This window comes from Anolis sagrei, chromosome 1 (assembly GCF_037176765.1).
Source record: "Anolis sagrei isolate rAnoSag1 chromosome 1, rAnoSag1.mat, whole genome shotgun sequence".
Classification (NCBI taxonomy): Eukaryota; Metazoa; Chordata; class Lepidosauria; order Squamata; family Dactyloidae; genus Anolis; species Anolis sagrei.
The window spans coordinates 285971557-285999398 of NC_090021.1; the positions used below are offsets into that span (position 1 = coordinate 285971557).

At 38.9% G+C, this 27842-nt stretch overlaps 1 protein-coding gene across 2 annotated transcripts in view; it reads left to right on the forward strand.

Annotated features, from left to right (window-relative positions):
• Positions 1–23161, forward strand: part of RBM25 (RNA binding motif protein 25) — a 35266-nt gene extending 12105 nt beyond the window's left edge. The window contains exons 5-19 of one of the 2 annotated variants that reach the window (XM_060761369.2): positions 64–121; positions 647–807; positions 3968–4150; positions 6103–6156; positions 6419–6502; positions 10048–10328; positions 11176–11386; positions 11796–11885; positions 14236–14309; positions 15800–15950; positions 16686–17010; positions 18301–18575; positions 20710–20808; positions 21352–21399; positions 21535–23161. In XM_060761369.2, coding sequence (XP_060617352.1) covers positions 64–121; positions 647–807; positions 3968–4150; positions 6103–6156; positions 6419–6502; positions 10048–10328; positions 11176–11386; positions 11796–11885; positions 14236–14309; positions 15800–15950; positions 16686–17010; positions 18301–18575; positions 20710–20808; positions 21352–21399; positions 21535–21627 — 2187 coding nt within the window. In that variant the 3' untranslated portion in view covers positions 21628–23161. The remainder of the gene's footprint in view (positions 1–63; positions 122–646; positions 808–3967; positions 4151–6102; positions 6157–6418; positions 6503–10047; positions 10329–11175; positions 11387–11795; positions 11886–14235; positions 14310–15799; positions 15951–16685; positions 17011–18300; positions 18576–20709; positions 20809–21351; positions 21400–21534) is intronic. The other variant, XM_060761361.2, reaches the window with a different exon arrangement.
• Positions 23162–27842: the final 4681 nt, after the last annotated feature.

Consider the following 27842-nt stretch of genomic DNA (forward strand, 5'->3'; position numbering starts at 1 on the left):
TGATTGTTCTTCTGTGCGAAATCATCTATTACCTAAATATGATTTTAAAATAATATTTTACAGAAATGTGGTTTGGTTTTGAGTTGGAAGAGAGTTCAAGGAGCATCTGGAAAACTTCAAGGTATGTACTTTTGGCTCTTTAAATATAAAGATATGTGTATTACATTTTAGTATTTCTGAAATGCTGACACTCACACAACCAGAGTTTAAAAACAGAGGTGAGAAAGCACCAGTGGTGGACTCCAACTTCTGCATCAATTTCTGTTGTCCTAGCCTGCTAACAAATTAGCAGTGTTACTGTTTACATTCAGTGCTGGATGCACTGTAATTGATAGCTAAAAGTATAAGTGAAACCCATACAATGCCATATTAACCCAAGTGAAGGGAATCTGTTGTCCCTCTGCTTTCATCAGATTGGTTGACAGCATTTAGAAGGACTTACTTTTCCTATTCTATTCTCATATACTCATTATGCAGTAGTTTTCTTTTAAAATTATGCGTTAACTATCGTATGTCATCTGCACTGTGTTACAACTCGTAAAATTGCCAAAATAGTTGCAGCCCTGAGTTTTTCCTATGCATTTGTATACATTGTTAATTCTGGTTGTTGGATTTTTTTAAAAAAAATCTTATTTATTATTTCTAGCTTTTGGGTTTTGTGAGTATAAAGAACCAGATTCCACCCTCCGTGCACTCAGGTTACTTCATGATCTTCAAATTGGAGAAAAGAAATTACTTGTGAAAGTTGATGCCAAGACAAAAGCTCAGCTAGATGAATGGAAGGCAAAGAAAAGGTCTTCCAATGGGGTATGTATGCTGTTTGTCTTTTTGCTAAAGTCTCAGTCTACTCTAAACCAAAGTTAAAAGTACATTCCCTAAACTTGACAGGCAGGTGGTTGAATTATAATGAAATAATAAAGTTTAGTATCAAATGTGATTCTTTCTCATACTCAGTTTGCATATTTTCTTTTCCTGTTTTATCTGCTATGCTGACTGTAATCTCATTTATAAATGAGTAGCCATGCTGTTCCCGTGCTCTTTGTTTCTCGTTTTGCTATGAGTTTTGACAGTCCAAACCTCGGCACCCTCACTTCATGCACATTGTAGTTAGCACAGTTATTGCAGGCATGGAATTCTGCAGTCCCTGAAGAATGGGCATGGCTTGCAAAGCTGCCAGAGCTGACTATAAGCATGCCTGGAGGAAGTTGACCATAAAGTCACACTGGGAAGATTTCTAGAGAGAATATATCAAATACAATATGGGAAGAATCAAATCTGCAAAGGTCAAAACCTCAAATCTGGAAGGATGACTATATGTATACTGGTTCTGAAAAAATCATTTAGGCCCCCAAAGGCTTTAAGAGAAAGCCATGTTTTAATTCGTTGCTGGGGAGAAAGCAATATTGGTGCCTGTTGGGTCATTAAAAGATAGATGCTACAGCAGAGAATGCTCTCTCCATGATATTGGTATGGCACAGTGGAAACTTCCTCCAGCAGGTTTCAATCCTTCAGCAGGTATTATTCAGAGTGCACCTTTCCATGTGATGGCTTCAGGGCACAGAAGTGAATAGAGAACACTGATAGACATTGGTGATTGAAACATACTAATTTATTATATCACTATTAGTTACAAAAGGGATTGACATTGCAGAATGGTGTCTATCAAGTATACCAGGAGAACTTGCCTAGCAGTGGATAAGAATTAAATGTTTTGATTTGTGAACTGTTGACTGTGTAAAAAGAATGAGTAAAGATTGTAATTAGTCAAGACCTAATTTTAATGTAGTTTCCTTTAGATGTTCAATTGCTAGCCTTTGGGAATCATGAAACAGGATGCACAATAGGAGTGCTTTTGTGTTTCTTATGGGCTGTAGAACAGGAAGGTAAATTCACTATTAAGAGTGAGTTTGAGTGAATTTGCTCACAGACTGGATGGTCTAATAATGTGTTTAAACTCTAAAAATTCTTCTTTTAGTATTACATCCAGGTTTTTTTTTTAATTGAGAAAGTAAATGTTTGAAATTTTTCAGCTTCCATACCTGATTAGCACTTTGGTTCCCTTTTTAATATTACCTAGTCACTACCACCTTCTAGTTCTTTCCAGGTTGATCATCTATGATCTGAGAGCTTCTGTTCCAGCTGAAATCCCCTCTTTCCTTCTATCTCTACTTCTTACTTACTGCCGCTTCATGTGCTTCTTTCCCTTTCCCATTCTGTTTCTTAACCTGACACTTGACTGGACACCTATCTTGGATTCTCAGGTGAGATTCCATTTTGTAGGTTTTTTAAATTTGTCTTTAAAATTTACCAGCAAGCAAAGTTATGCTTGCAGAAAAATATGAGTTGATAAACAACACTACCTTTTCTATTGCAATTAATTTTAAAGGACTGGAAGTAACTTTTAATAACAAAGAACAGTAAATGTTGCTGGGAAAGCATTGGTTTCATGTAGTGTGCAAATTATGTTTCAGATTAGTTCAGATTACAGCCATGACTTGATCTGAAAATAGCCTTGAGCAAATTGTTGGCACTTGCCCTCAGGTTCTCTTCTGCATGACTCGACTAGCTGGCTGTTTCTATGAGGGAATCGTGTGGTTTTTTTCTAGTCATTTTGAATCCATAGGTTTGACATTTGGAACTCTTGTGGGCAACCATGTAGAGGAAAAGCATGCATATTTCCTAGGGTTATCGTCTTTTTAGACAGTTATTGAACCAGACTTCAACAGATGTATGTGCTGTATAGTTTCACCTTTTAGCGAGTGTGATAACTCATCATTTTTCTCCCCTCTTTGAAACAGCAAAGGTGGGTAGTATCATTTGAGCTATTGCACAGTGATGCCTACCACCTTCACACCTTTCAAACTAGCTGTGATGTGTTTGGCAGCTATATGGTAAAGGAACCTACAGTGCTTTTACTTCAAGTATAAAGGGGGCAAAGAGGCAACTCCTTTTCTAGCTCTCAATGATTATTAACTTGCTTCTCATGGAAGAGTCTAAGGCAGGGGTCCTCAAACTAAGGCCCGGGGGGGGGGGGGGGCGGATATGGCCCTCCAAAGTCATTTACCCGGCCCTCACTCAGGGTCAATCTAAGTCTGAAATGACTTGAAAACACACAACAACAACCACAACAACAATCCTATCTCATCAGCCAAAAGCAGGCTCAAACTTCACATTGAAATACTAATATGTTTATATTTGTTAAAATTGTTCTTTATTTTAATTATTGTATTGTTTTAAAGAGTTTTTTGCACTACAAATAAGGTATGTGCAGTGTGCATAGGAATTAAAATTATGGGTTTTTTTTTTCCAAATTATCATCTGGCTCTCCAACAGTTTGAGAGAATGTCACCTGGCCCTCTGTTTAAAAAGTTTGAGGACCCCTGGTCTAAGGGAAAAGAAGATGAGGTATTACATCCTAAAAGGTGCACATTGGAACAGCACTGCTCACAGTAACTCCTGCCTTTAACCCTTTCGTCAGTCAGCATCTTTAATTCGAACTGCAGTGGGGGTAGGAATGACAGCTGCATTCTAATTTATTAACGTTTATGGTTGTCAGTAGATACTTTTTTTTAAAAAAAAGTTATTCTTAAGGCACAAATGCTATTTTGTTGCTTATTTGGTTGTTTTGTGCACCCCCAGCAGTAAATATAAGAAGTTTCTGTGCATTTGTGAAAGATCCACCAGTCAGCTTTTTGTATCTCTCTTAATACCCTTCTCCTGTCTTAACTTGGCTCTTTTGTTGTACCATATCTGTTCTGCATTCACTAACTACGTTTCTAAAATTCTACTGCGATGCCAGTATATTGTCTTTGTGAGATCAGAGCAAATATACAGTTTAAGACTTGTATGACTGTTACATGCGCTATTTACATGAAAGAGAAATACAAACTACCAATAACATAAATATCTGGAACAGAGCACTGCCATACCTCATATACTTGACTTTAAAATTTGTGTTGCTTCTTAGAACTCCAGGCCAGAACCTACAACTGATGATGATGAAGCACTTGATGAAGATACGAAGAGAAGAGACCAGCTAATTAAAGGGGCCATTGAAGTTTTAATACGGGAATATTCCAGCGAGCTCAATGCCCCCTCCCAAGAGTCTGATTCTCATCCCAGGAAGAAGAAAAAGGAAAAGAAGGAGGACGTATGTGTTTTGATTTTGGACACAAACAGATTTACTTCATCTCTCCTTACATAAGGGCCAGACCTTGTGCCAGTATATTAGCTCAAAGCATCTGATGAGAACACAAATCAACAAGTCTTGACATTAGCAACAGTTTTCATGTTTCATACTGAAATAAAATCAGTTCTAGATGCCAAACCTTATGGATGTTGTAGGTCTGTATACAAAAGAGTTTCAGTGCCCAAACTTCTTGGAGCTGCGGGTTTGAATCTCAGCAGGTTTGATTCAGCCTTTCATCCCTTCTAAAATACATGTATTGAAGTAATTGCAGATTGTTTTTCAGAGTCTAAAAGCAGAAATCCTGCCTGTATTGTTCAGTATTAAAAGATTTAAGTCACTGGGTCTTAAGGGTTTGTACTTGCATAATGGCCATACTTCAGTTGACTCTGGGCATCTTGAATTTTCTTCACTGTCCTGTTTTAATCATATGTATGCATATATCTAAAAAGACTGTTATCTTTAAGGCATGAAGCCACACTGCTATAAATTGGTTTGTCAATATTGGCTATTGGACCAACTGATTTCCATTTTTAAAGTGTAATATTTGGCACAGGATGCTATAATCCACTTTTTGTGGATGGTCTTGCAAATGGTTGAGCTAAATATTTTCTCCTCTGGGTTTAAAAGGGTAATGTCTGGTAGGAATAATGCAAAGTACAACTTTGAATACGCATTATGTTTGTTTCAATGATTGGCTGTATCATCTGCCAGTCACAATTAGAGTTCAAAATTGAATTTTGGTTTGGTCCTGGAGCTTTTCCTTTATTTTCTATGGCATGCTTCACTGGTAGCCACCCGCAAGTTATCTATGACTGCCAATGAATTATTTTAAAAGCAGTGCAATACTTCTCACTTAGGGAGTAAGTATGTAATCTCTCCCCTAATTGTTTTTTTAGGGTCCAGTAATTTGAGAATTTACTTTTGCAATGAAATTCTACCACTCTTGTACCTCTTTATAGGCCAGTTTCCATTTAAATTTCATCCATGCTATGGATTGTGTTTATGTGTATAATCTAGTATTATGCAAGAGTGCTGAAAGGGTTACTTATAGGAAGCCCTTTACGGAAACTGAATATTGAGCATATCCCTTCAGTATACTAGTTTAGGGAATATGGAGCCATGGCTAAATGACTTGGCTGAACTTTAAATGATTGTGTTCTGTCACAACAAAGAACTGTGTAACCCTATCCTTTTCTTCCCACCCTTTGAGAAGGTGGAAATACATTTTGGATTTCATGGAATGCAGATGGGACATGAACATCACCTCTTGCTTTTAATAGGATTTTGAATTAAATAATCTCTGCATGGTGGGAGAGAAGAGGAAATTGGGGTGGGTGCCATGTAAAGCTGGTTTTGAGACACTGTTGTCCCCTTTATTGAATGCTTATCTTCACAGCTGGTTCCCTTGCCCATTTTGACTGTTGAAAAGATGAGAGTAAATGTGGGAGACTTGAGTATGTGGGTAAAAATGACAAATGAAATCTGACTCTTGATTTCAGATGTGGGGAACCTCGCTAATTTGCAGTAGCTATTGGGAATCCCCTTTTAAGACTATGTAATTTTGCGAATTAGCGAGTAAGAAACAAACCAGACTTCAAATACCAAAAAGAAAAAAAGCACTGGCCACTTCTTAACAAGCATAGCTTAGCTTGCAAGATCTCCTAGTGTGCTAATAAAATCCTACAATTTTAAATGGAGACACTCCAGGGTGAGGTGGCACCCAGTAAACCTTTGCTGAGAAGTAGATCAGTAAAAGGACAATTAGCGAGGTTCTTCTGTAATTTTGTTGAGTCAGACCAAAGGTCACGGCAATACTTTATTGCTTATTCTACCAACATACAGAACATTGTTTTTTTCAGAGTAGTGTGCAATCTATTTTTAAAAACAAAAAATCTCCGTGGATTTTTCCGCAGATTTTCCGCAGATTTCCAGTGGCCCCACTGATACCTTATCCACTCATCACCAAGGTTCGTTTACATTGTAGGCTTTGACAATGACTTTGTTTACTGCTAGTTACCAGATTTGTGACTTGTGTCCATCTAATTTTTTTTTCATTCATTTAACATCAGACTGTGAGGTTTGGTACTGCAGACGGCCTTTATTTATCTCTTACAAGACTGGTTCAGAACATCTAACCTTTAGTTTTTCTTTTGGTTCTCCTATTCCTGTACAGATGGGTTTTAATATATTATCTCCCGATCTCTCCCCCTTTCCCCTTCTCTGTTACAGGAGGATATCAACGCTATAGAAATGGAAGAAGACAAAAGGGACCTGATATCCCGAGAGATCAGTAAATTCAGAGATACTCACAAGGTAATATACTTGTTTTTGCTGCTAATGCAAAAGTAGGTTTTTACAAAACAAGCCCCCTCCCCCTTAGAGAACCACATAACCATATCACTTAATTTTTTATTGTAGGCAAGATTATGTATCTAAAAAGTCAAGAAAAGTTTTCCACTTGGCTGATCTAATATCTTATAGCTAATCTTTCAACTTTCTAATGATTGCATTGCAGTCATTTATCAAACACAATTATATTTATTTTAAAAACATTCTCTTCTCTACTTTTTCTTTTAAATTAATCCAAAGCAGCTAATGCTATTTTTATAAGCCCACATAATTAGACTAGGCTGCTTTCTGGAACATACGTTGACCCCTACAACATTCAGACAATTCTAATGCTTAATTTAATTTTAAGATTTAACTTAGCTCTGAGTTGAAAATGGGGGTAAAATAAATTAGGCTATTGGTTATCAGATTTTACCAAAATTTAGATGCATGGAAGAACTGTAAATTCCCATAAAGCTAATCTATTCATTGACCCCCACCATTATGATAGAGATCATATGGTGACTAATGCAAGATGAAAAACACAGCTTGGAAAGTAACATGGAATAGGATGTAAGTATGAGCTTCTGTTTTTTTATTATTTATGGATGCCCCCTCAGAAAAATATGCAAAGGGGTAACTGGCTTGGAAATACGTTTACACAGCAAATCCTACCTCACGGTTCCCACCTACAGAAGTTCCTGTAACGTGAATTTATTAATGTGTTCCATTTGGGAAGGGTGGTGCAAGGGTGGTGAAATGCAAATTATGCATGCACTGTATTTTGATGTTTAACTTTTAACAGAATAACAACTGCCCACAAAGGCTCGAGTACTCCATGCCCATGAAGTGTTTACCCCTGAAACGAGTGCATTATGTTTGCTAATACTTGTGTAATGATTTGAAGGTACAGAATGGTAATATATCTCTGGTTATAAAATCATGCTTATTTGCATATCTAACTTTAAAGTAAAAATTGATGTACATTGCTACCAATGCAAAATATTCCAATACTACTTGGGAATGAGAACCTGAGGATAACTATTTTGGGAGTTTAACATTAATGAGTGGTGAAACATAGTCTTATTTCCAAGCCCCATATTATTATAATATAATATAATTCATGTGGTTAAAAAACAAACAAAAATGCTTCACTGTTTCAGAAGCAATTGGGCTTTTTACGCCTTTGATCTATACTATGGGTAATATTTTGGATTTACCTTTTAAAATAAAAGACTGATTTTAAGGGGCCATTTCCTATATTGGGTGGGATGTTCAAAAAAAGGGGCTGGCCTATGAGCACAGTGAACCTTTGCATGTTTTTGGGTTAGAGTTTACAAACAATATTCAGAATGTAAGAGTATCAGAATTGCAGGGGGCGTCCATTTACAGCACAGATGAGTCTGAAGAGAACATAAGGTAAGATTTAATATTTTCTAATTATACTCTTTATTCATTATTCATCCATCTGTGATCCTTTCCCCATCTCTTCCTACCACATATTATTTTGTTTACATGGAAGCAGCCTATTACTTAAATTTTAATATGAAATTAGTGCCAGTTCAGTCTTTGCCATCCATCAAAAAATCTGTCATGTAAAACCTGCTTTTTTCTAAAGAGCTGAAATCAAGACAATTTTTGATCATGGCTTTTACTATAGAGTAAATTTAGGAGAAAATCCAGGAATTTAATGTTGCTCTTATTCAAACAACAATAATCTGTAAGTATCAACCCCTTCAGTGTATAAACATTTCTGTAAATGTATATGAAATTTGAGGTAAGTTGGCCTTTGAAAGTTTGCATAGCATACTATAATAGTCGGTATTAGATGGATTTATCCTATCCAAGAACACTTCATTTAGAAATTAGATTTGTCACATCTCCCACATCTTGTACACCTTCACCTCTGTCTCCTTATAATGGCTGTTTTCTCCCATTCTTGACCATTTTTTTTTGTGGGCTCAATGTATCTAATGCCATCGTGACCATATTTCGTTTTTAGTATCTTTTTATCATGGTGGTTGGATACATTGATCTCTTGTCTATTAGTTTTATTGTTGTTATCTTATTTTTGGTTCTCTGGTCCATGAGTGATTTCCAGAAGACTGTCAGAGAGGTAAGCTTGTTTTTCAAGTTGTCTTGAATTCTTTGTTAAAAGAGAGAAATATATGCACACATTTATTGTTCCAGTTTATAATTTCACTAGAAGCACATGGTGCCAATGGGACCGATTCGACTGTCTTCCTCTATTTAAACTGCAAAGAAAATGTTTACGGTGTGATCCTGCCTCACACTGGTATAGTATCCCCAATAAGGAATAACAGTGCTCTGTTACCTTGTGCTTATTAAACAGGCCAGAATAGGAGGCATATGTACTCCTCTTATATCTCTGTTTACCTCCACTATTTAGTTTAGAAATCCAAGCAGATTGTATTCATTCACCATTTGGCAAAAGTGAGATGGATGGGGGATATAAGAGAGGAATTCCATCCTCCCATTACCTGAAATGGCCTCATTGTGCCAATTGCGCATATATACAAAACAGAAGATGCGTGTAAAGTGTTCTGTTATGATCTGTGTAAATCCTTCCTTACACAACATTTTCGCATGGAAGGATCATACCCATAATGTTTTGGCATCCATCAGGCTCATACATGGCTTATGTTATTTTTTTCCTTTTGGTTTACTTGTGAACCATGTACTTGCTCTTCCTCCCAGAAATATAGCTTGTAGGCAAGGTTAATCCAGTGTTGGCGGTCCATGTCCTAGCACAGCATCTGTAAGTTAACACACACCAATTGCTTCCAAGGATGCAATTATCTATCATTTTAGTGCAATTTTATTTTTCTGTTGTCTTCATGGGAGCTTTGGAAATAGGCATGTATTTTTCAATAAAAGAATGCTATTCTGTTTAATAAAATTAAAAAACATTGAACAATATCTTAGTCTTTCTGTGATTGCCAACCTTTTCCTAATTGAGGTTCCTTTTGTCTAGAATATACTTTAGGCATATATGCAAAATGAAGTAGGATAGTATTGTTTCAGTTATATACTTTATTATGTAGTTGGATGTTGCTTTATCTTCTATCCTTACATAGAATGAATTTGGTTTGACTGCAGCATGTGGTAATCACCTGTTTTGACCTGGTCAGTATCCTACTAAATTGTCTATAAGGGCAGGATTAACTGTTAAAAATTCTGTTTCTGTTCAGGCTATTCTGTCTTACTGCATTCAGAATTGCTTGTGAACTATTACAGGCAATGCGATATCCAACTACTATTACATATGAAATAAGCACTGCCTTTTTAACCACGGTTGGAGATTGCTGATCTATGTTAGACATATGCTTTTGCACGAAATGTAACTCTGTTTTCATTCTTATGAGTTGAAAGCAAAGTATTTAATTAAAATGTTAAATTGTTGGTGATTTTGATATGCTCACTACCAACCTTGGGTGTTCTGCGTGGTGGGGGAGGTGGGCCCCCAAATATTGCTACCGATTAACTTTGATAAACATCTTGGTTTGTAGAAATTGGAGGAGGAGAAAGGCAAAAAGGAGAAAGAGAGACAAGAAATTGAAAAAGAACGCCGTGAAAGAGAAAGGGAACGGGAGCGTGAAAGAGAGAGAAGGGAGCGTGAAAGAGAGAGAGAGAGGGAGCGTGAAAGAGAGAAGGAGAAGGAACGGGAGCGCGAACGAGAACGGGATAGAGATCGGGACCGCACTAAAGACAGAGACCGGGACAGGGAAAGAGATCGCGACAGAGACCGTGAAAGAAGCTCGGACCGCAACAAGGATCGGAGCAGATCTAGGTATTATTTATTTATTTATTTTTATGCTGCTTTTCTCCTATGGTGGGACTCAAAGCAGCAAACAAAGGTAAAAAAACATGACTACATGATACAAAAACACCACAACATCTCCCCAGCCCAGGCATATAAACAATAACCCAACACATAGTATAAACACATTGCATAAATCACATAAATAGACTAAAAATAACAACAAATAATAAGAAAAAATAACAGGTAAATAATTCTGTGTTATGTATCTTTTAAATAACATTGCTAACATTGAATTTTGAAGGGAAATAGTTCCAGAACAGTTTCCAGTTTCCCAAACAATAGTGTGTAATAAAGCAGGTGGCTCTTTGTTAACTAATACCATATTTCTTCAGTTGTAAGGCGCATTCTAATTTCAGTTCCATTGCCACCACAAAAATATATAAGATAAGATAAAGTGTGTGTTAGAACTGAAGAAATACAGTAATTTGATTACAGCAATTCTGCCTTGTCCCCCAGGCCCCTTCCTAAAGTTTGGTTGGCAGCAGGGAAAGCCCCATTCTCAGCATAGCAAGAAGGTTTAACCCCTATATGCCAGCTGGACCCTATTCAAGTTACAAAGACTTGTTAGTGTGGTAACTGAAAGCCAACCAATTGTTAACCTATCCTTGTTCAAAAGATCTTTTGCCTGATGATTGTTCATAAGCAATGGCAATGAATCCAAAAGCTGTTAATTTTTTTCCTTATTTGCAGTTTAAATCACTTTTTTTACACTTCAGTTATCTTGCAGAATTACTTAGACTTAAACTTCGTTATCCATTGTGTTAGATGTTGAAAACTTCATAAATTAATCACTTGGTATTACGTTTGTTCACAGGGAGAAAAGCAGAGACAGAGAAAGGGAACGGGAAAGAGAGCGAGAGAGGGAACGAGAGAGAGAACGGGAACGAGAGCGGGAAAGAGAAAGAGAGCGGGAAAGGGAACGCGAAAAGGACAAGAAAAGGGATAGAGAAGAAGACGAAGAAGATGCTTATGAGCGTCGTAAACTGGAAAGAAAGCTACGTGAAAAAGAAGCCGCTTATCAAGAGGTATCCTGGAAGTCACTCCCTATCCATGGGGTTTGGTCCTAAAGCAAGTGAGAGATTTACATGTGGTGGGCAAGGAATCTGATCTCCACCAGGGCTTCCTGCAGCTGCAGTGCGTTGAACAGCAACTTCCCAGCATGTGCTTTACTCCCTCGCTGCTCCAAGGAGAGTGTGCTGATCATTTTGATTAGATTATTGGTCCCAGAGGTTAGGATCCAACTCAGTTTCTAATTTTTGCAGATATTGTGGCCTTTATTGTCATCATGTGGTAGTATTCAACAATAGAGTTGTTTATCAGAATGAATGATTTGGCTGATGTGAATAAAATAAATATGGATAGATTTGCTATTCTGAAAAGGACTACTTTTGCTTCTCCAGTGAATAATGAAATAAGCAATTTGCTTTCTTCCAGCGCCTTAAAAACTGGGAGATCAGAGAACGAAAGAAAGCTAGAGAATATGAAAAAGAATCTGAGAGGGAAGAGGAAAGACGAAGAGAAATGGTAAGGGTTTCATCTCTTTCCATTGACTGAACAGAATCTGCACTGAAGTATATTAGAATTGTGATTTATGCCTCCTGCATATTGCTCTTAAATTACAGTGTCACAAAATAATATTTTGTGAAATGATTTAAAGTTCTGCTTTTGTGCAGAGGGGTATGTGATCATTTATTAGTCTGCTAACATTTGGCTCCCAGGGTGGCTTGCAAAGGTGAATATGGGAGCAAAAAGATCTGCATAAGTTGTTCCAAGTAGAATTGAAATATGTCCTGCATATTAAAACGCCAGGAGGTTTTATAGCTGCGTCCTACATTCTTCAAAGGTAAAATTAAAATTCAGAATCCAATCATATAAGCATTCTAAAGACTGCAGCTTTTCCAGTATATCTAAGTTTTGTTATGCTGGTGTCTTTCAAAGTGCCTGTCATTTCCAATTAACTATAGAGGTAGGAGTACATAACGAATGGCTGCTTAAATATTAATAGTGGTTTTGTTGCTTTATTTCATTATACTTGTTATATTAGCACAGAGTATGATAGAATCTAATTAGTCTGCAATGAGGTACCTGAGTCTTTATTTGAAGGCTTAATGTATTGTACATGAAGCTTGTAACATTTGCTTTACTTTCAGCATATTTCTGCTTCTCTGCAAAAGCTCAGAACCAATTTCTCCATTGTGACTTAAAAAAAGTTATTCAGATTTTTTTCATGGGCCAGTACAATTGCCATAATTTTAAATATACAGTGTTCCTCTTGTTCCTGCTACATTCATCTATATGGTGGTAGTGGCAAAGAACACAACCTTTGTTGTATTTATATTTTAAATCAAGGCATGAAGGGAACGTGTGGGTGTTAATCTGTTTTGAACCAAGAAATGCATATTCCCCACCCATCTTTACATCAAACAGAAATGCCCTACATCGCCACCACAGTGCCAGACTGCTGAAATTTAGCGGCACATTTTGGCCTACCCAACTTTGTATATATGTATAGAACAGGCAAGGGCAAACTTTAGCCCTACAGGTGTTTTAGACTTCAACCCCTTCAATTCCTAACAGCCTGTAAGGTCGCTGGGATTTCTGGGAGTTGAAGTCCAAAACACCTGGAGAGCTGAAGTTTGCCCATGCCTGGTATAGAACATAAACTCAATAAAATCTGGGACATCAGCTTTTAAGAAGTGCAGTAAAAACATGTGAACTAACTTTTAAAATAGTGTTGCTGGTAGCTTGAAACAGGCCTCCCTTAGATAAATGACATAGAACAAACTGTTTTTTGATACTTAGAGGTAGTAATTTTAACGATCTGATGTTGAGAAGGTGGGTGTATTTTGTGGACCTCAGTTGCTTTTATGTCAGGGTGATTAACCCCAAAAATTCTGTTTAAAATAAGCAGACGTGTACTGTATTGTTAAATGTGTTAAACTTTCTTAGGCATTGTATCATCTAACAGACGTTGGGAGCTCCTCCCACTACCTTCAACTGCCATTCCGCTGGCCATTGAGTGGGAAGGAGGGAGCCAGCCATATTGACACAGCTACCTTGTGTCTCATCTTCTGCATTACATCTTATTTACCTTAAGTACAGTATATACTCGAGTATGAGCCTAGTTTTTCAGCCCCTTTTTTAGGCTGAAAAAGCCCCCCATGGCTTATAATCGAGTCAATGTTATTTATTATTTTACTCTGTAATTAGTATTATTTTTATTAGATTTATTATTATTATTATTATTATTATTACACTTACATTATTTTACTCTATTATTATTTTTGTTACATTTATTATTTTACTCTATTATTATTATGCTCTATTGTTATTGTTATTATAGTTATTATTTTATTCTATTATTACATTTATTATTTTACTCTACTTAGTACTGTTATTATAATTATTATTTTATTCTATTGTTATTTTTATTATTACATTTATTATTTTACTTTATTATTATTATTATTATTATTATTATTATTATTATTATTGGAAGGATACGTAAGCACATTTACATTGAAGAAGGTTAGAATGATGGTTTAATCAGAATTGGAAAGTCTTATTTTAAATTACAGCTTTATGTAAATATTAAAAACATTTCACCTACTGATGCCTCAATTAATGTAATTTTATTGGTATCTATTTTTATTTTGAAATTTACCATTCACGGCTGCATTTCCCATCCTTGGCTTATACTTGAGTCAATACGTTTTCCTAGTTTTTTGAGGTCAAATTAGGTGCCTCGGCTTATATTCAGGTCGGCTTATACTCAAGTATATACAGTAGATTATAAGCCTCTCTGAGTGCCTTTGTGACAGAGGAGCGGGATAAAAATTATCTGAATTAAGAAAATTGTGTTGAACACTCATAGGCAAAAGAAGCAAAACGTCTAAAAGAATTTCTGGAAGATTATGATGATGACCGAGACGATCCAAAATACTACAGGTATGTTTATTTACCTAATGGGTTTTCTTAAATTCTTCAATTTATCAGTTGGACGCCTTGCCACAAAATGCAGTGAGGAGTGCTGCCAGTTTTAAAAGCTGTAAAAGGGCATTAGGCAAATTCATGAAGGGTAGGACCACCAGTAGCTACTAATAAATAACTACCGTATATACTTTTACCAGTATAAGAAACAGCAGATTTTCCTCTATGAGTTCCTGTGGAATAAGAGCGTGAGGGCCAAATGGCAGTTACATAGGCTTCCGATACTGAATAGTCACTGTGCAAACAGAATGCTGGACTGATTCAGCACAGAGCTTACATTGTTGTGATCTGAAGCGGTGAGGGTGATAAACCAGAGATTATGAGACAGCCAATGTAACTTAAGCAGATTTGATCAACCCTGGTCTTCCCCTCTACTCATCTCCAACAAATGCTTTGAGTGCAATTAAAAGTGCTTCACCCGTCATGCTATCAGGGTGAGGTGTCCTTGGCAGTTTTTACTTTTAAATTGTTGTCTTTCTGCCAGAGCTCTTGAAATTACACATAATTTTTAAACAAAGGGATTCTGATGCCAATGAGTATTGTGCTAAGGCTGTGCCAGTCATTTCTAGTAGCTTTTAAGCATGTCTGTTTTTATTTAAATTTGGATCCCATTCTCCAGAGACACTAATAATTTTCAATATTTTATTAAATGCGCTGTAAAATATATAATAATAAAAGCAGTTCTGTAATGACAGTGCCCAAGAAAGAGAGCAAAGTGGAGAACAAGGATCCCTCATTGAAGAGAGTACTCCAAAGCACTGTTGTTGAAAAGGCAGTCTCCCCAGTGACCATCTGGTCAATGTAGCAGTAGGTCTTTTCTTTCCAGTTACAGTATAAAACCTGAAACTTTGTAGTTTACATGTATTGTCGAAGGCTTTCATGGCTGGAATCACTAGGTTCTTGTGGGTTTGTTCGGGCTATAGGGCCATGTTCTAGAGGCATTTCTCCTGACGTTTCGCCTGCATCTATGGCAAGCATCCTCAGAGGTAGTGAGGTCTGTTGGAATTAGGACAATTGGTTTATATATCTGTGGAATGGGGCAAGGAGCTCTCCTCTGCTGGAGCTAGGTGTGAATGTTTCAACTGACCACCTTCATTAGCATTTGAAGGCCTGGCTGAACCTGGGAAAATCTTTTGTTGAGAGGTGTTAAGATGTGCCTGGTTGTTTCCTCTCTGCTGTTTTGCTGTTGTAATTTTAGAGTTTTTTTAATACTGGTAGCCAGATTTTGTTCATTTTCATGGTCTCTTCCTTCCTGTTGAAATTGTCCACATGCTTGTGGATTTCAATGGCTTCTCTGTGTAGTCTGACATGGTGGTGGTGTGGTCCAGCATTTCTGTGTTCTCAAATAATATGCTGTAGTTTACATTCTGAATGTATTTATTAGGCTATGCTTATCAAAACTTTCTGTTGCAAGAACTTGTAAACTATAAAGCAAATGCCTGTTATAGGGGAAGTGCTTTGCAGAAACGATTGCGAGACAGAGAGAAGGAAATGGAAGCAGATGAACGAGACAGGAAAAGAGAAAAGGAAGAACTAGAAGAAATCCGACAACGTCTTCTTGCAGAAGGACACCCAGATCCAGATGCTGAGCTGCAAAGAGTAAGAAACAGCTTTTCTGGCAAAAAAATGAATTGGCATTATTGTAATGTATACTGTCTCATGTAATGGAGAATTGGTAAGGTAGAGAATTGAAACAAGACCTGCAAGTTGACATGTTCATCATCATATCGATATGGACAGTATTGGTTGCCAGTTCACTATTGGAAAAACATGGGAGAGGGCCTTCTCCAGGATGGCCTCATGCTTTGGATTATTCTACCCTTCAAGGCCTGATTGGCCAAATGCTAGTATTGTTTTAGTGTGAAGTCACAGCATGGTTTTTACTAAAGTCTTTGGGCCTGATTGATATTATCCAGTTAGTGTATATGCTATTGTTCGTATTCAACTGGCTTTAAATGTTTTGGTTTTGACCTGAGAAATGATTTAATATATTTCCTCTCTCTCAACATTAGTTTTATTATTTATTGATATAAATTGATTTCATTTCTGCTCTGAGATCTTTTGGTATAGAGTAGGATATAAATATTTAAATTAATAAATGCTTGGTTTCAGAAATCTCTATAAACATTAGTATTGTTAACTTAGATCATTTCTCACAAATCAAAAATTATTTTTAATGGACTTAAGTTATCTGTTTATGATGGAATAGCCAGACTGCTTTTGTATGTTTTAATTTCTAATAATGAAGACAGTACATAGAGACTTAAATGTCAATGATATTTGCTTAATTTGATTCTATTCTTCTCTCTTTAAATTCATTTCTCTTGTTTTAAGATGGAACAAGAGGCCGAAAGACGGCGACAGCCGCAAACCAAACAGGAGCCAGAATCTGAGGAAGAGGAGGAGGAAAAGCAAGAGAAAGAAGAGAAAAGAGAAGAACCTGAAGAAGAGGAGGAAGAGCCAGAACAGAAGCCCTGCCTTAAACCAACATTACGACCCATCAGTTCTGCACCATCTGTTTCATCTGCAAGTGGCAATGCAACTCCCAACACTCCCGGGGATGAATCTCCATGTGGTATCATCATCCCACATGAAAATTCTCCTGATCAGCAACAGCCAGAGGAATATAGGCCTAAAATAGGGCTAAGCCTCAAACTTGGCAAGTTTATTTTCTTTCCACTGTTTTTAAAAAAGCAGATAGATAGGACTATGGTCTTAACATTTATCACAGTTAACTTGGAAATGAACTCCTTACTTCAGATTTTCTGAATAAAAGTATCAAATTTGACTACAGGTACATTTCAATTTACAAAGTAGATGTTTTTGGACATTACACTTTTCAACAGAAATTATAGTACCAAAAGCAGAAAGGATAAGTAATAGATTCCAGCAGCCAGAAAAAAAGAGTAATTCAACATGTTTCAGTAAAAAACTTCATTTGAAACTAATAATATGTCCATGTGTTACAAAACAATCATATTACATAAGCCTTGTACAAGTAAAAAAAGTCAATCTTTTAGAGACCTCTTGAATGCACTTTCCAAAATGCATCCAGGATTTATGCTTTCCCCAGCTATCACTTTTTAATTTTCTTAGTTAAACATACAGGTCTGTGCTGTTTTAAACATGTTCAAGAGTACACAAAAAGGCAGTCTAGTCTCCTTTTTCAGTTTTGTTGTTCATGCATGTGCAGTAAGGGACTCTGGAGGCAAATGTTTTTTACCTATCCCGTTCTAGACAGGTGCAAACAGTTACAGTATAGAATTGACTACAGAAGAATTCCATTCTGTCCCAGTAAAAGCTTTATTTAATGAATTACTGCAGTCACACTGACACTGAAAGTCCACTTGCCTAGCCTTCTTTGATTATTCATCCAATGCTGATGTTGTTTTTAAAAAATGGCAGCTAGATTGAGGACCAGGAGGAAAGATGGGTTGCACGTTGTAAAAAAGCAACTTCTTTGTCAAGCAAGGGCTTTGTTATTGGAAGTACAGCTGTATTGGCCTGAGGGAACAGTGAAGGGGAGTGAGGCAGAATAGGCTAAACCCAGTTGTTAATTCCATCCTAGAATAGACTCATTGAGCTGGTGGGAATTTGGTAGGTGAGTATTTATCAAACATTTGATTCAATAGGTTCTGTTGGAAGTAACAGTTGGATTTTGGCCTTAATCCTAGCTGCTCTATTATGCAGTTGCTGTCTTGTATCATCAGTGCTTCCCAAACTCTGCTCCTCCAGGTGTTTCAGACTTCAATTTCCAGAAATCCCAGCCATATTACCAGATGCTAGGAATTGTGGGAGCTGAAGTCCAAAACATCTGGAGGAGCAGAGTTTGAGAAACACTGTCTTCGATTATTCATATGATTTTGCGGGTTTTATCTTCAACCTGGGATAATTCCTAAGGGGGAATTAACATTTTCATATTTTAGAACTTTTTTTCTTGTTTTTACAGGTGCATGTAATAGTCCTAACCAGCCCAATGCTGTGAAAAGAAAGAAACTCACTGTAGACAGTGTCTTTAATAAATTTGAAGATGAAGATAGCGATGACATGCCACGTAAAAGGAAACTTGTGCCTTTGGATTATGGTGATGAAGACAAAGGCTCTTCCAAAGGCAGTGTCAATACTGAAGAGAAGCGGAAACACATCAAGAGTCTAATTGAGAAGATCCCCACTGCCAAACCAGAGCTGTTTGCTTATCCTCTTGACTGGTCTATTGTGGATTCGGTGTGTATATTTCTTTTTAAATCATCTTGAATGTAATTTCCAGAACTTTTATTACAGCAAGTTGTCAGACATCCAGTTTTGACCATTACCCCAACACATTTTCTAGAGTATTTCCCCAATCCTCAACATAAGTTTTCACCAATGTGCCACTAGTGTAAGGAATCAAGGCCTTTTATTACATCTTAAGACTGAACCGCTCTGAGTCGCCTCTGGGCTGAGAAAGGTGGTATACAAATGTGGCAAGTAAGTAAATAAATAAATAAAGTTATTCTGGTAACAGAGTAGGAGGTTACTGTTCTTATTCAGATTAAAAGTCATTTATCTCCTTGCTGTGAGTTCGTGGTATCAAATGAGTTAGCCTCATATAACAGGAGTGGGAAGCACAAACATTTCCCAACTCCCAGCATTCCTCACCATTGCTTGTTATTCTTAGGGCTACTTGGAGTTGTGATCATATGAAAGAGGACTGCATTATTCACTCCCATAATAGATTGGGATAACATTCACAGGTTTATGCTTTGAATCCTGACTTCTGTTTATGGAGGAGGACTAAGAGTTAGCTCTATTTCAGTTACTGAAACCTTTTCTATAACATGTCTGTAATTGTTCTGTATTGTATACTACAATAACCTAAGTGTTGGTTTCTTTTAAAAGAAATTGAAGGAGGTATGGAATAATGTAATGCTGAAGTGACATGTTACCACTTATAGTAGAGAAAAGGTAACAGTTCTGTGTTTTCTTGGAAGTAAATGTCACAGAAGTGCAGTATTCTTCCATATAACTGTACATAATTTGCAACCTTAAACATTTCACTTCCAGTAAAACACCATAACAGATTAACTTAAGAAATAATGAAAGTATACACCTGTACTAGTTAAAGCCTGAGGTAATCTTTGGTTTACTTCTCAGATATAAGGTCTTTGAAGTGTGTAGTTCTAATGTTAAGTACAAGCAGTCCCTGAGTTACTAACATAACTCACCGAGACTGTGGCGCAGCTGTCTGAGTGTCAGCTGCATTAAGATAACTTCTGACCACAAGGTCATGAGTTCGAAGCCAGCCTGGGTCGGAGTGAGCTTCTGACCAATTGTGTAGCTTGTTGTCGACCTTTGCAATCCGAAAGACAGTTGCATCTGTCAAGTAGGAAAATTAGGTACCACCTATGTGTGGGGAGGCTAATTTAACAAAATTTACGAGGCCATAAAAAAGACTCAAGCAAAAGCATGCAGGGAATGCGGAAGTCCTTCATCAGCGTCGCAGATGGATGATGAAAGCGACAGCTCCCCTGGTGGCCAGAAAAAGTTAAATAGTCTCTGACTGTTTGTCTATATCTGTTGTGTGTCTTTGGCATTGAATGTTTGCCATATATGTGTACATTGTAATCCGCCCTGAGTCCCCTGCAGGGTGTGAAGGGCGGAATATAAATACTGTAAATAAATTCATAAAATAAACATCTGATTTAGGTACAACTCCTAGTTACGAAACAGCCTCTCCCTTCTTCCTGCCAGGAAATTTTAGTACGGAGCCAAAGTGTGTCTGTATCTCTCCATCCATCTTTTCTTTTTCTTTCCTTTCTATATATCTCTAAACCTCTTTCCTTTTTCCTTTGTGTTGTACACCACTTTAATTGTCATGGCTCAATGCTATGTAATCCTAGGATTTGTAGTTTGGTGAAGCAGCAGCATTCTTTGGCAGCCAAGGCTAAAAGTTTCATAGCATTGAGCAAGGGCACTTAAAATAGTCTCAAGCTGCATTCATTCTACAGAATAGAAGGAAGCTGAGACAGGATAAACAGGAGAGGCTCCTTGAGAGAAGGGTTACCTTTTTCCTCTGTTTTCCTTTTATATTGCTGAAAGCTTTGGTGTTTTTACACTTTTGTTTTTAAAGAAGGAATTCTATGCATGCAGTGCACTTTTTGCTGCCGTGGTGCTCCCCTCACATGCCAACCAGCAGCGTGCCCTGGGCCTCTTCTGACTTACATACAAATTCAACTTAAGAACGAACCTACAGAATCTATCTTGGGTGTAACACGGTGACTGCCCGTAATGTTGACAGATGGTTCGTGGAATGAAAATTATGTATGATGCCAGTACAAAAAGATGTGATTACCTACAGTAATTCTGCTTTTTGTTCTAGACATTAATGGAACGTCGAATTAGACCTTGGATCAACAAGAAAATAATAGAATATATTGGCGAAGAAGAAGCAACACTAGTCGATTTTGTTTGTTCAAAGGTTTGCTTACTTTTATAAATAGAATTTGGGTGATCTGTCCTTTGGGTGTAAGGTCATTTGCCCAATAATTATCTATGTTAAACTATTCACAGTGATTGTTGGTTGCTTTGTCTACTATTTGTAAGTGTGTAGCATCTTCTCTGTGTTCAGATTTTAACTGATACTAAAGGGTCAAAATATTCATATTGGACGTGCATCCCACATAAGTAATCTATCTTGGAAACTGATCTGCTCCAGACATGATAGAAAATAATGTGAGGTCCTTTTGTTGAGTGACATTCTGAGTCAGTAATTCAACTCTTAAAAATAACTTTGGTTTTACTGTGGAGAACCAGAGAAGTGGAACTGGGACAGACATGTAGATATTGGATAACTGGTTTATTTGCTGGAGAATTCTTAGAAAAGCATGAAATGAGATGTGGTTCAAATTTTATTAGAATTTCTTTTTAGGTTTATTATGAATCTACTAAATCATGTAATAATGGTTTTCACAATCATTCAGGTGTTCTCTTCTAAGTCTCTGTACCTCTCTTCCTTTTTCAGGTTATGGCTCATAGCTCACCACAGAGCATCCTGGACGATGTCGCTATGGTAAGTAAAGGAAAGAGACCCAGAATTTCCGACTATTGTAAATTTAGAATTTGGAAAATGAAATCAGTACTTCCGCCAATTTATGAAAAACAAATGTTTCCTCCATCTGCTAATATATCTTTCTGTTTCCTGCAGGTGCTAGATGAAGAAGCAGAAGTTTTTATAGTAAAAATGTGGAGATTATTGATATATGAAACAGAAGCCAAAAAAATTGGTCTTGTGAAATAAAGGTTCTTTTTGTTTTTAGGGCTCCATTTCAATTTTTTGTTTCACATCACTGAAGAACTTTGAAGTTTATCTTCAGAGACATTTGTGAGACCTGTATTTTTTAAATGTAGAAAATGTGAATTTTTTTCATCCTCTGTTACACTGAGGTGCCCCCTTGCTCGACTTCTAAGCTTCCTTGGTTGTAATTATTTGAATCCTGCATTGGTGTTTTTTTTTTCATTCACCATGTAATGTTACAGGAATTGTTTATAAATTGCAGCTGCTGTATACAGTCTGATATTCATCTTCTAACTGATCCTGTAAATATTTTTAAAAGACCCATGTAAGGAAACATCTGCACTTACGACATACAAAAATAGTTGTTTTATGTAAATGCATCCCTCTTTCTTTGCCCTCCATTTTTAAAAAATAATAAACTTCAGAATACAAAGAAATGGATGGGAGTCATTTTGCTGACACTCAGTTTTATGTGCATGGATGTGAACTTATTCCCTTGTTGGATTCCATAATATTTCTTCCAGACAAACCAGTACAAAACATGGTGGACTTGCATCAACTCAAGACATCCTTACAAAGCTCTTGTTTTCTCTTGTTCATTATGAGGCCTTTTGTTCAGTTAAAGTCATGAAACATATTCACACCTTTAAAAAAAATCAAGGATTACAAGTATTTATTTGATTTTGGCCCTTTTAAGCAATTCAACTATTAAATAGGAGCTGTGGGGGCGCAATAGGTTAAACCCTTGTGCCAGCTGAACTCCTGACCTGAAGGCCAGCAGTTTGAATCCACGAGATAGGGCGAGCCCCTGTCTGTCAGCTCCAGCTTCCCATGTGGGACATGAGAGAAGCCTCCCACAGGATGGTAAATATCCGGTCATTCCCTGGGCAATGTCCTTGCAATTCAATTCTCTCACACCAGAAGCGACTTGTGGTTTCTCAAGTTGCTACTGATACACACAAAAAAATCTTAAATATTTAAAAGAAAAATTGCTCGGGATATTTATGAAAAGGTTTTAAGATGTAACTTGAGCACAATAGTTTACAATGTAAAAGCATGTTTCCAAACAATGCAGAGGGGTTTTTTTTTTAATCTAAGCCATCAAGTCAGATGTGACTGTTCTTTTTTTGTACTGTAAACTGTATGTCAGATTGCTAGGGGGCAGTATTTCCTGCCCTTTACTCTGTATGGTTTTTATACATAAGCTGATGTGGTATAAATAACAATGTACTGTAAAATGCATTTTTTTAAAAAAGAAATCTCACACACAAGTGAAAAGACTGCTGTGGACATTCTTGATGGCAGGATGGATAGTTTCCAGGAAGCAACAGTTTTCTCCATTTTTAAAAATGTGTTATTCTATTATCTACCTGAAGAAATACAAGCTGACCTATGTAGAAGGCATGTGTGAGCTAGAGTTACTGAATTATTACATAATAGGTTGGTGTCTCAGATGGAAAACATGTTCTTAACAAATGGGATCATATAAAGGTCTTACCATGTAAATATTTCAGATATTAAAAATGTATATATTTGATCTGAACTTTATACCTATCTCTAAGGGTTATGTTATTACTTCCATTCCATTTCATGAAATAATGAATATAGATGACTGGTTGTGAAACTGCAGTAGTTTGAATTCTGACTGTTTTGATGGACTCAATCCTATTTCAACATGTTAGTGGTTTTAATTTTCCAATTTTAAGACACACAGTAATTCAGACACAATACAAAATAAGGAGAAAGGGGAATGTTTCTATGAAATATGTTCCAAAAAAACAATTCTTTATATGAATTTAGTTTCAAACAAATGTTTGCAGCTGAGTTACCTTAATTATTGGTATATCTCACTTTTTTTTAAAGTCTAGTGGTGAAATTTCTTTCGTCCTGTAAGTCAAGATTCTGGCAGTTTTCAAACCTTATCCCGCCTTATCTTCTATATCCATTGGGAGTCTATATCCGATCATTTTATTTATTCTTCGTGTCGTCCGTGAAATGCGCACCTATGGGTTCTTCTTTGCGCATGCGCAGAAACTCGGAACATTTCTAAGTTTAAAGAATTAAAAATGATTATTTGAGCCACCTAGGCCCCGCCCATTCCCCCGCCCCCCTGGATATAAGCGCCGAGCGGCGCCGCCATTATCTAGTTTCCTTTTCCGCGCTAAACTAGCAGCATCTCGGAACAACTCCTCCTCGATTTCCTCTGACTAACTGGACTGACTTGGACTGATTTCTGGACTTTGGCTGCCTCTTTTCTCCACCCTCGACTCGGACCGGCTGACAACTCTTTTTCTTCACCCTCAGGCTAGATGTCTTCCCTTTATTTCAAAAATTGCTCAGCTTGCGGGGCCACCCTCCCCGAAGCTGATAGGCACTCAAGATGCCTCCTTTGTTTGGGAGAATCCCATAATCTCCAATCTTGTGAGATTTGTTTAAGCTTTACTACAAGGGCTCGTAAAGGAAGAGATGCCCGTTTGAAAGCTCTGTTGTATGAGCGCGCTCTGGCTCCACAATCCCTCCCCACTCCCTCCCTTTCTTCCCCATTGATAGAGCCCCCTCAGCCTCCCTCCCCACGCATTGGGGAAAGGCATGAGTTGGATCAGGCAACTGTTTCCCCTGTGGAACCGCCTGCAAAGAAACAAAAACTCCCCAAACAGCCCACGAGGCTGGGGAAAACAAAAGAGAAAGCAAATAAACAGAAAAAGGGACGGCAACTCACTGACACACAGTCCTTGAGTCCTCCCAGACTGGAACCGATGCCCCATTCCTCCGGATCCGTGCTGCACCTCCAAGAGCCACTCCCCACCATGCTCCAACTGGATGACCCCTCCCACCTCCCTCCGCTCGAACTCCTGGCCCCTCAGCTGGAGTTGGAAGCCCAGCCCTCTGCAGGCCGATCGGCTTCTCCTCCTCCGCTTCCTCTCTCCCAAGCCTCCCCCCTCCCATCCCCTCTTTCTCAAGCCCCGGCCCCGAGAGAAACTCCCTCCCCTGTTCCGGCTGCGCCGATTGCGCAATCTTCCCGCCGCCGCCGCCGATCCCCTTCTCCTGAGGCGGAACCGACAGCGCCCTCCTCTCCTCCTCTCAAAAGGCCCCGTCCTCGCTCCTCTGAGCACTTTCAACCATATGGGTACCCAGAGTACCCTTACCACCTCTATCCCCCTCCTCCTCCCTTCCCTCCATACCCTTTCTATTATCCTCCCCACCCTGATCACTATAGGGGCTTTGATGCCTCCCATCTGGAGGACCCTAGATACCCTCAGCCCCCCCGTGCGCCTCCCACGGCCACACTCTCTCGCCCTCAGGAAGACCAAACTGAGGCCCAAACCCACCCACCCGAGCAAGATCCCAACAATCCACCCCTGCCAGACTCAGAAACCATCGACCTTGAATCCAATGATGACACACCTGCCATCCTGGATGCCCAACCTGACGCTGACCCCTCCCCTAAAAATGTGGAGGAATTCAAAAAATTCTCAGCTCTTTTAATAAGACTAACTAGAACCTTAAACTTAGCCACTCCGGAACCTACCGATACGGTAGCTGACCCGTGTTTTACTTCCACTGAACAACAACAACCATCATCCACTGTGTTGCCCACTCTACCTTACTTATTAAAAATTCTCAAAAATAATGGAGTTGCCCCGGCTTCTGTCCCGGCAACTCCTAAGAGGCCTGAAAACTTGTACCGTATTGACCTTTCCTCAGCTTCATGGCTTGCTAAAATGCCTAAAGCAAATTCTGTTGTGACTGATGCTCAACCTAAACCAACTCAAATTAACCAAACCTCTCCTTCTGATAAGGAAGGAAGAAAGTTGGATGCTATGGCCAAAAAGTTCTACTCCTCAGCATGCCTCTTTGCACGCATGGCTCACTATGGAGTATACATGAGTGTATACCAGACTGCTTTGTGGAACAAAATTGCTCCCTATCTAGACCTGTTACCACCAACTGAACAACCTCTAGCCACAGCTTTTAAACAAGAAGCTCTCCTTTTGGCCTCCCTACAAAAAGACCTCTCCAAAAATATTGCTGACACCGCAGGCAAACTTATTGCAGGATCAGTGGCCCTTCGTCGCCACGCCTGGCTAAGAGCAGCTATCCTTTCTCAATCACAACGCACCCTGATTGAAAATCTCCCCATGGATGAGGCAGGCCTTTTCAATCCTGAAACAGACTCTCAGTTAAAACACTCCCATGAAATGAAACAAACAGTATACAAGTATGACCATCAACCATACTCCTACCAACGCCAACGATGGGGCTCCTATTATTACCGTCCTCAATACTATAATAGGCCCTACAACACCTCATTCTACAGGGGACGACAAAGACCTTACAACCCCTCCACATCATCAAGACGACCGCCCCTACCTTCCAGAGGTCAGTACCGTGGTACCAGGCCCCCCAATACCAACAAACGCCGTTTTTAGCACACCTACACTTACCGACACTCCCTCACCACCCCACACCCAACCGCTTACATACCTTGACAGACTACATACCTTCCTTCCGACATGGCAGTCCATAACCACAGACACCTGGGTCTTGGACATCGTTGAAAGGGGTTATGCCATAGAATTTGACAATTATCCCCCAGTGGGTAATATACTGCTAACACCACCTTCCCAAATCATTTGGGAAGAGATTCACTCTCTCCTCCAAAAGGGCGCCATCTCGCCTACTCCCTCACAAGATTCAGACATCTGTTTTTTCTCCCGTTACTTCCTGGTGGACAAGAAAGATGGTGGTCTACGCCCCATCCTTGATCTACGTAAACTCAACACTTTCATTACACCACGTAAATTTCGTATGGTGACACTCCCCAAAATCCTTCCCTTCATTCCCAAGGACTCATGGTTAGCCACGATTGACCTTCGAGACGCCTACTTCCATATTTCAATTAGACGCTCCCACCGCAGGTTCCTTACCTTTGCGGTCCAAAACAAACTATTCTCTTTTAATTCTCTCCCGTTCGGACTTTCCACATCTCCAAGGGTATTCACCAAATGCATGTCTGTTATAGCCGCACACCTCCGCCAGCAAGGCATCACAGTTTTTCCTTACCTGGATGACTGGATGTTTTGCTCATCCTCTCGATCACAACTGTGCAAGGATACTGATTATACTTTATCTCTTTTACAGGATCTGGGTCTGGTTGTGAATCACGAAAAATCTCACCTGACCCCAACACAACGTATCCAATTTATAGGAGCCATAATAGACTCCACACTTCAGAAGGCCTTCCTCCCAGAAGATCGCTTCCTAAATCTGTGTCAGGCTATCCTAACCCTACAACAATCCCGCCAAACATCAGCTTGGGCTATCCAATCTATCCTTGGCCATATGGCTTCTACCACAAGTGTAACACCCTTTGCCCGTCTAAGAATGAGACCCCTCCAAAGTTGGTTTCTCAAGGCGTTCGACCCCCTTCACGAACCCCAGTCACGGGTCCTAAAACCACCACCCCCTGTCCTCCAGTCACTCTCATGGTGGACAAAGCAATACAATGTTCTCTCGGGGATGCCATTCAACCATCCCCGTCCCTCCATGTCCCTCACAACCGACGCCTCCAACTCAGGTTGGGGAGCACATCTCAAGGGATTCCAGATCAGTGGCCACTGGTCCCCACAAGAGCAGAAGCTCCACATCAATGCCTTAGAAATGATGGCAGTGGAGAAGGCTCTTCGGGCCTTCACACGCATTGTGTCCAATCATGTCATACAAATAATAACAGACAACACCTCTGTCAAATACTACATCAACAAACAGGGAGGAACACGCTCACGCACACTCCTCCACATCTCACAACAAATTTGGGAGTGGTGCATTCTGAAGAATGTCCTCCTCACAGCCATCCACTTACCAGGCCAGGACAACATCCTGGCGGACTCTCTAAGCAGATCCTCAAAAAACAACCACGAGTGGCATCTCCACCCCAGACAGTTCAAAGCCCTCACACGCAAGTGGGGCGAACCCAGAATAGACCTATTTGCATCTCCAATAAACAACCACTGCCCACTCTATTGCGCACGGCTCCACCCTCGCGCATCCCAAGGTTGTCTCGGGGACGCCTTCCTATTCCAATGGTCGCCCGGCCTCCTCTACCTCTTCCCACCGCTCCCCCTCCTATCCCCAGTCATAGCCAAAATAATTCAGGACATCACGGACTGCATTCTAATCACACCCTGGTGGCCACGACAACATTGGTTTGCCCCCCT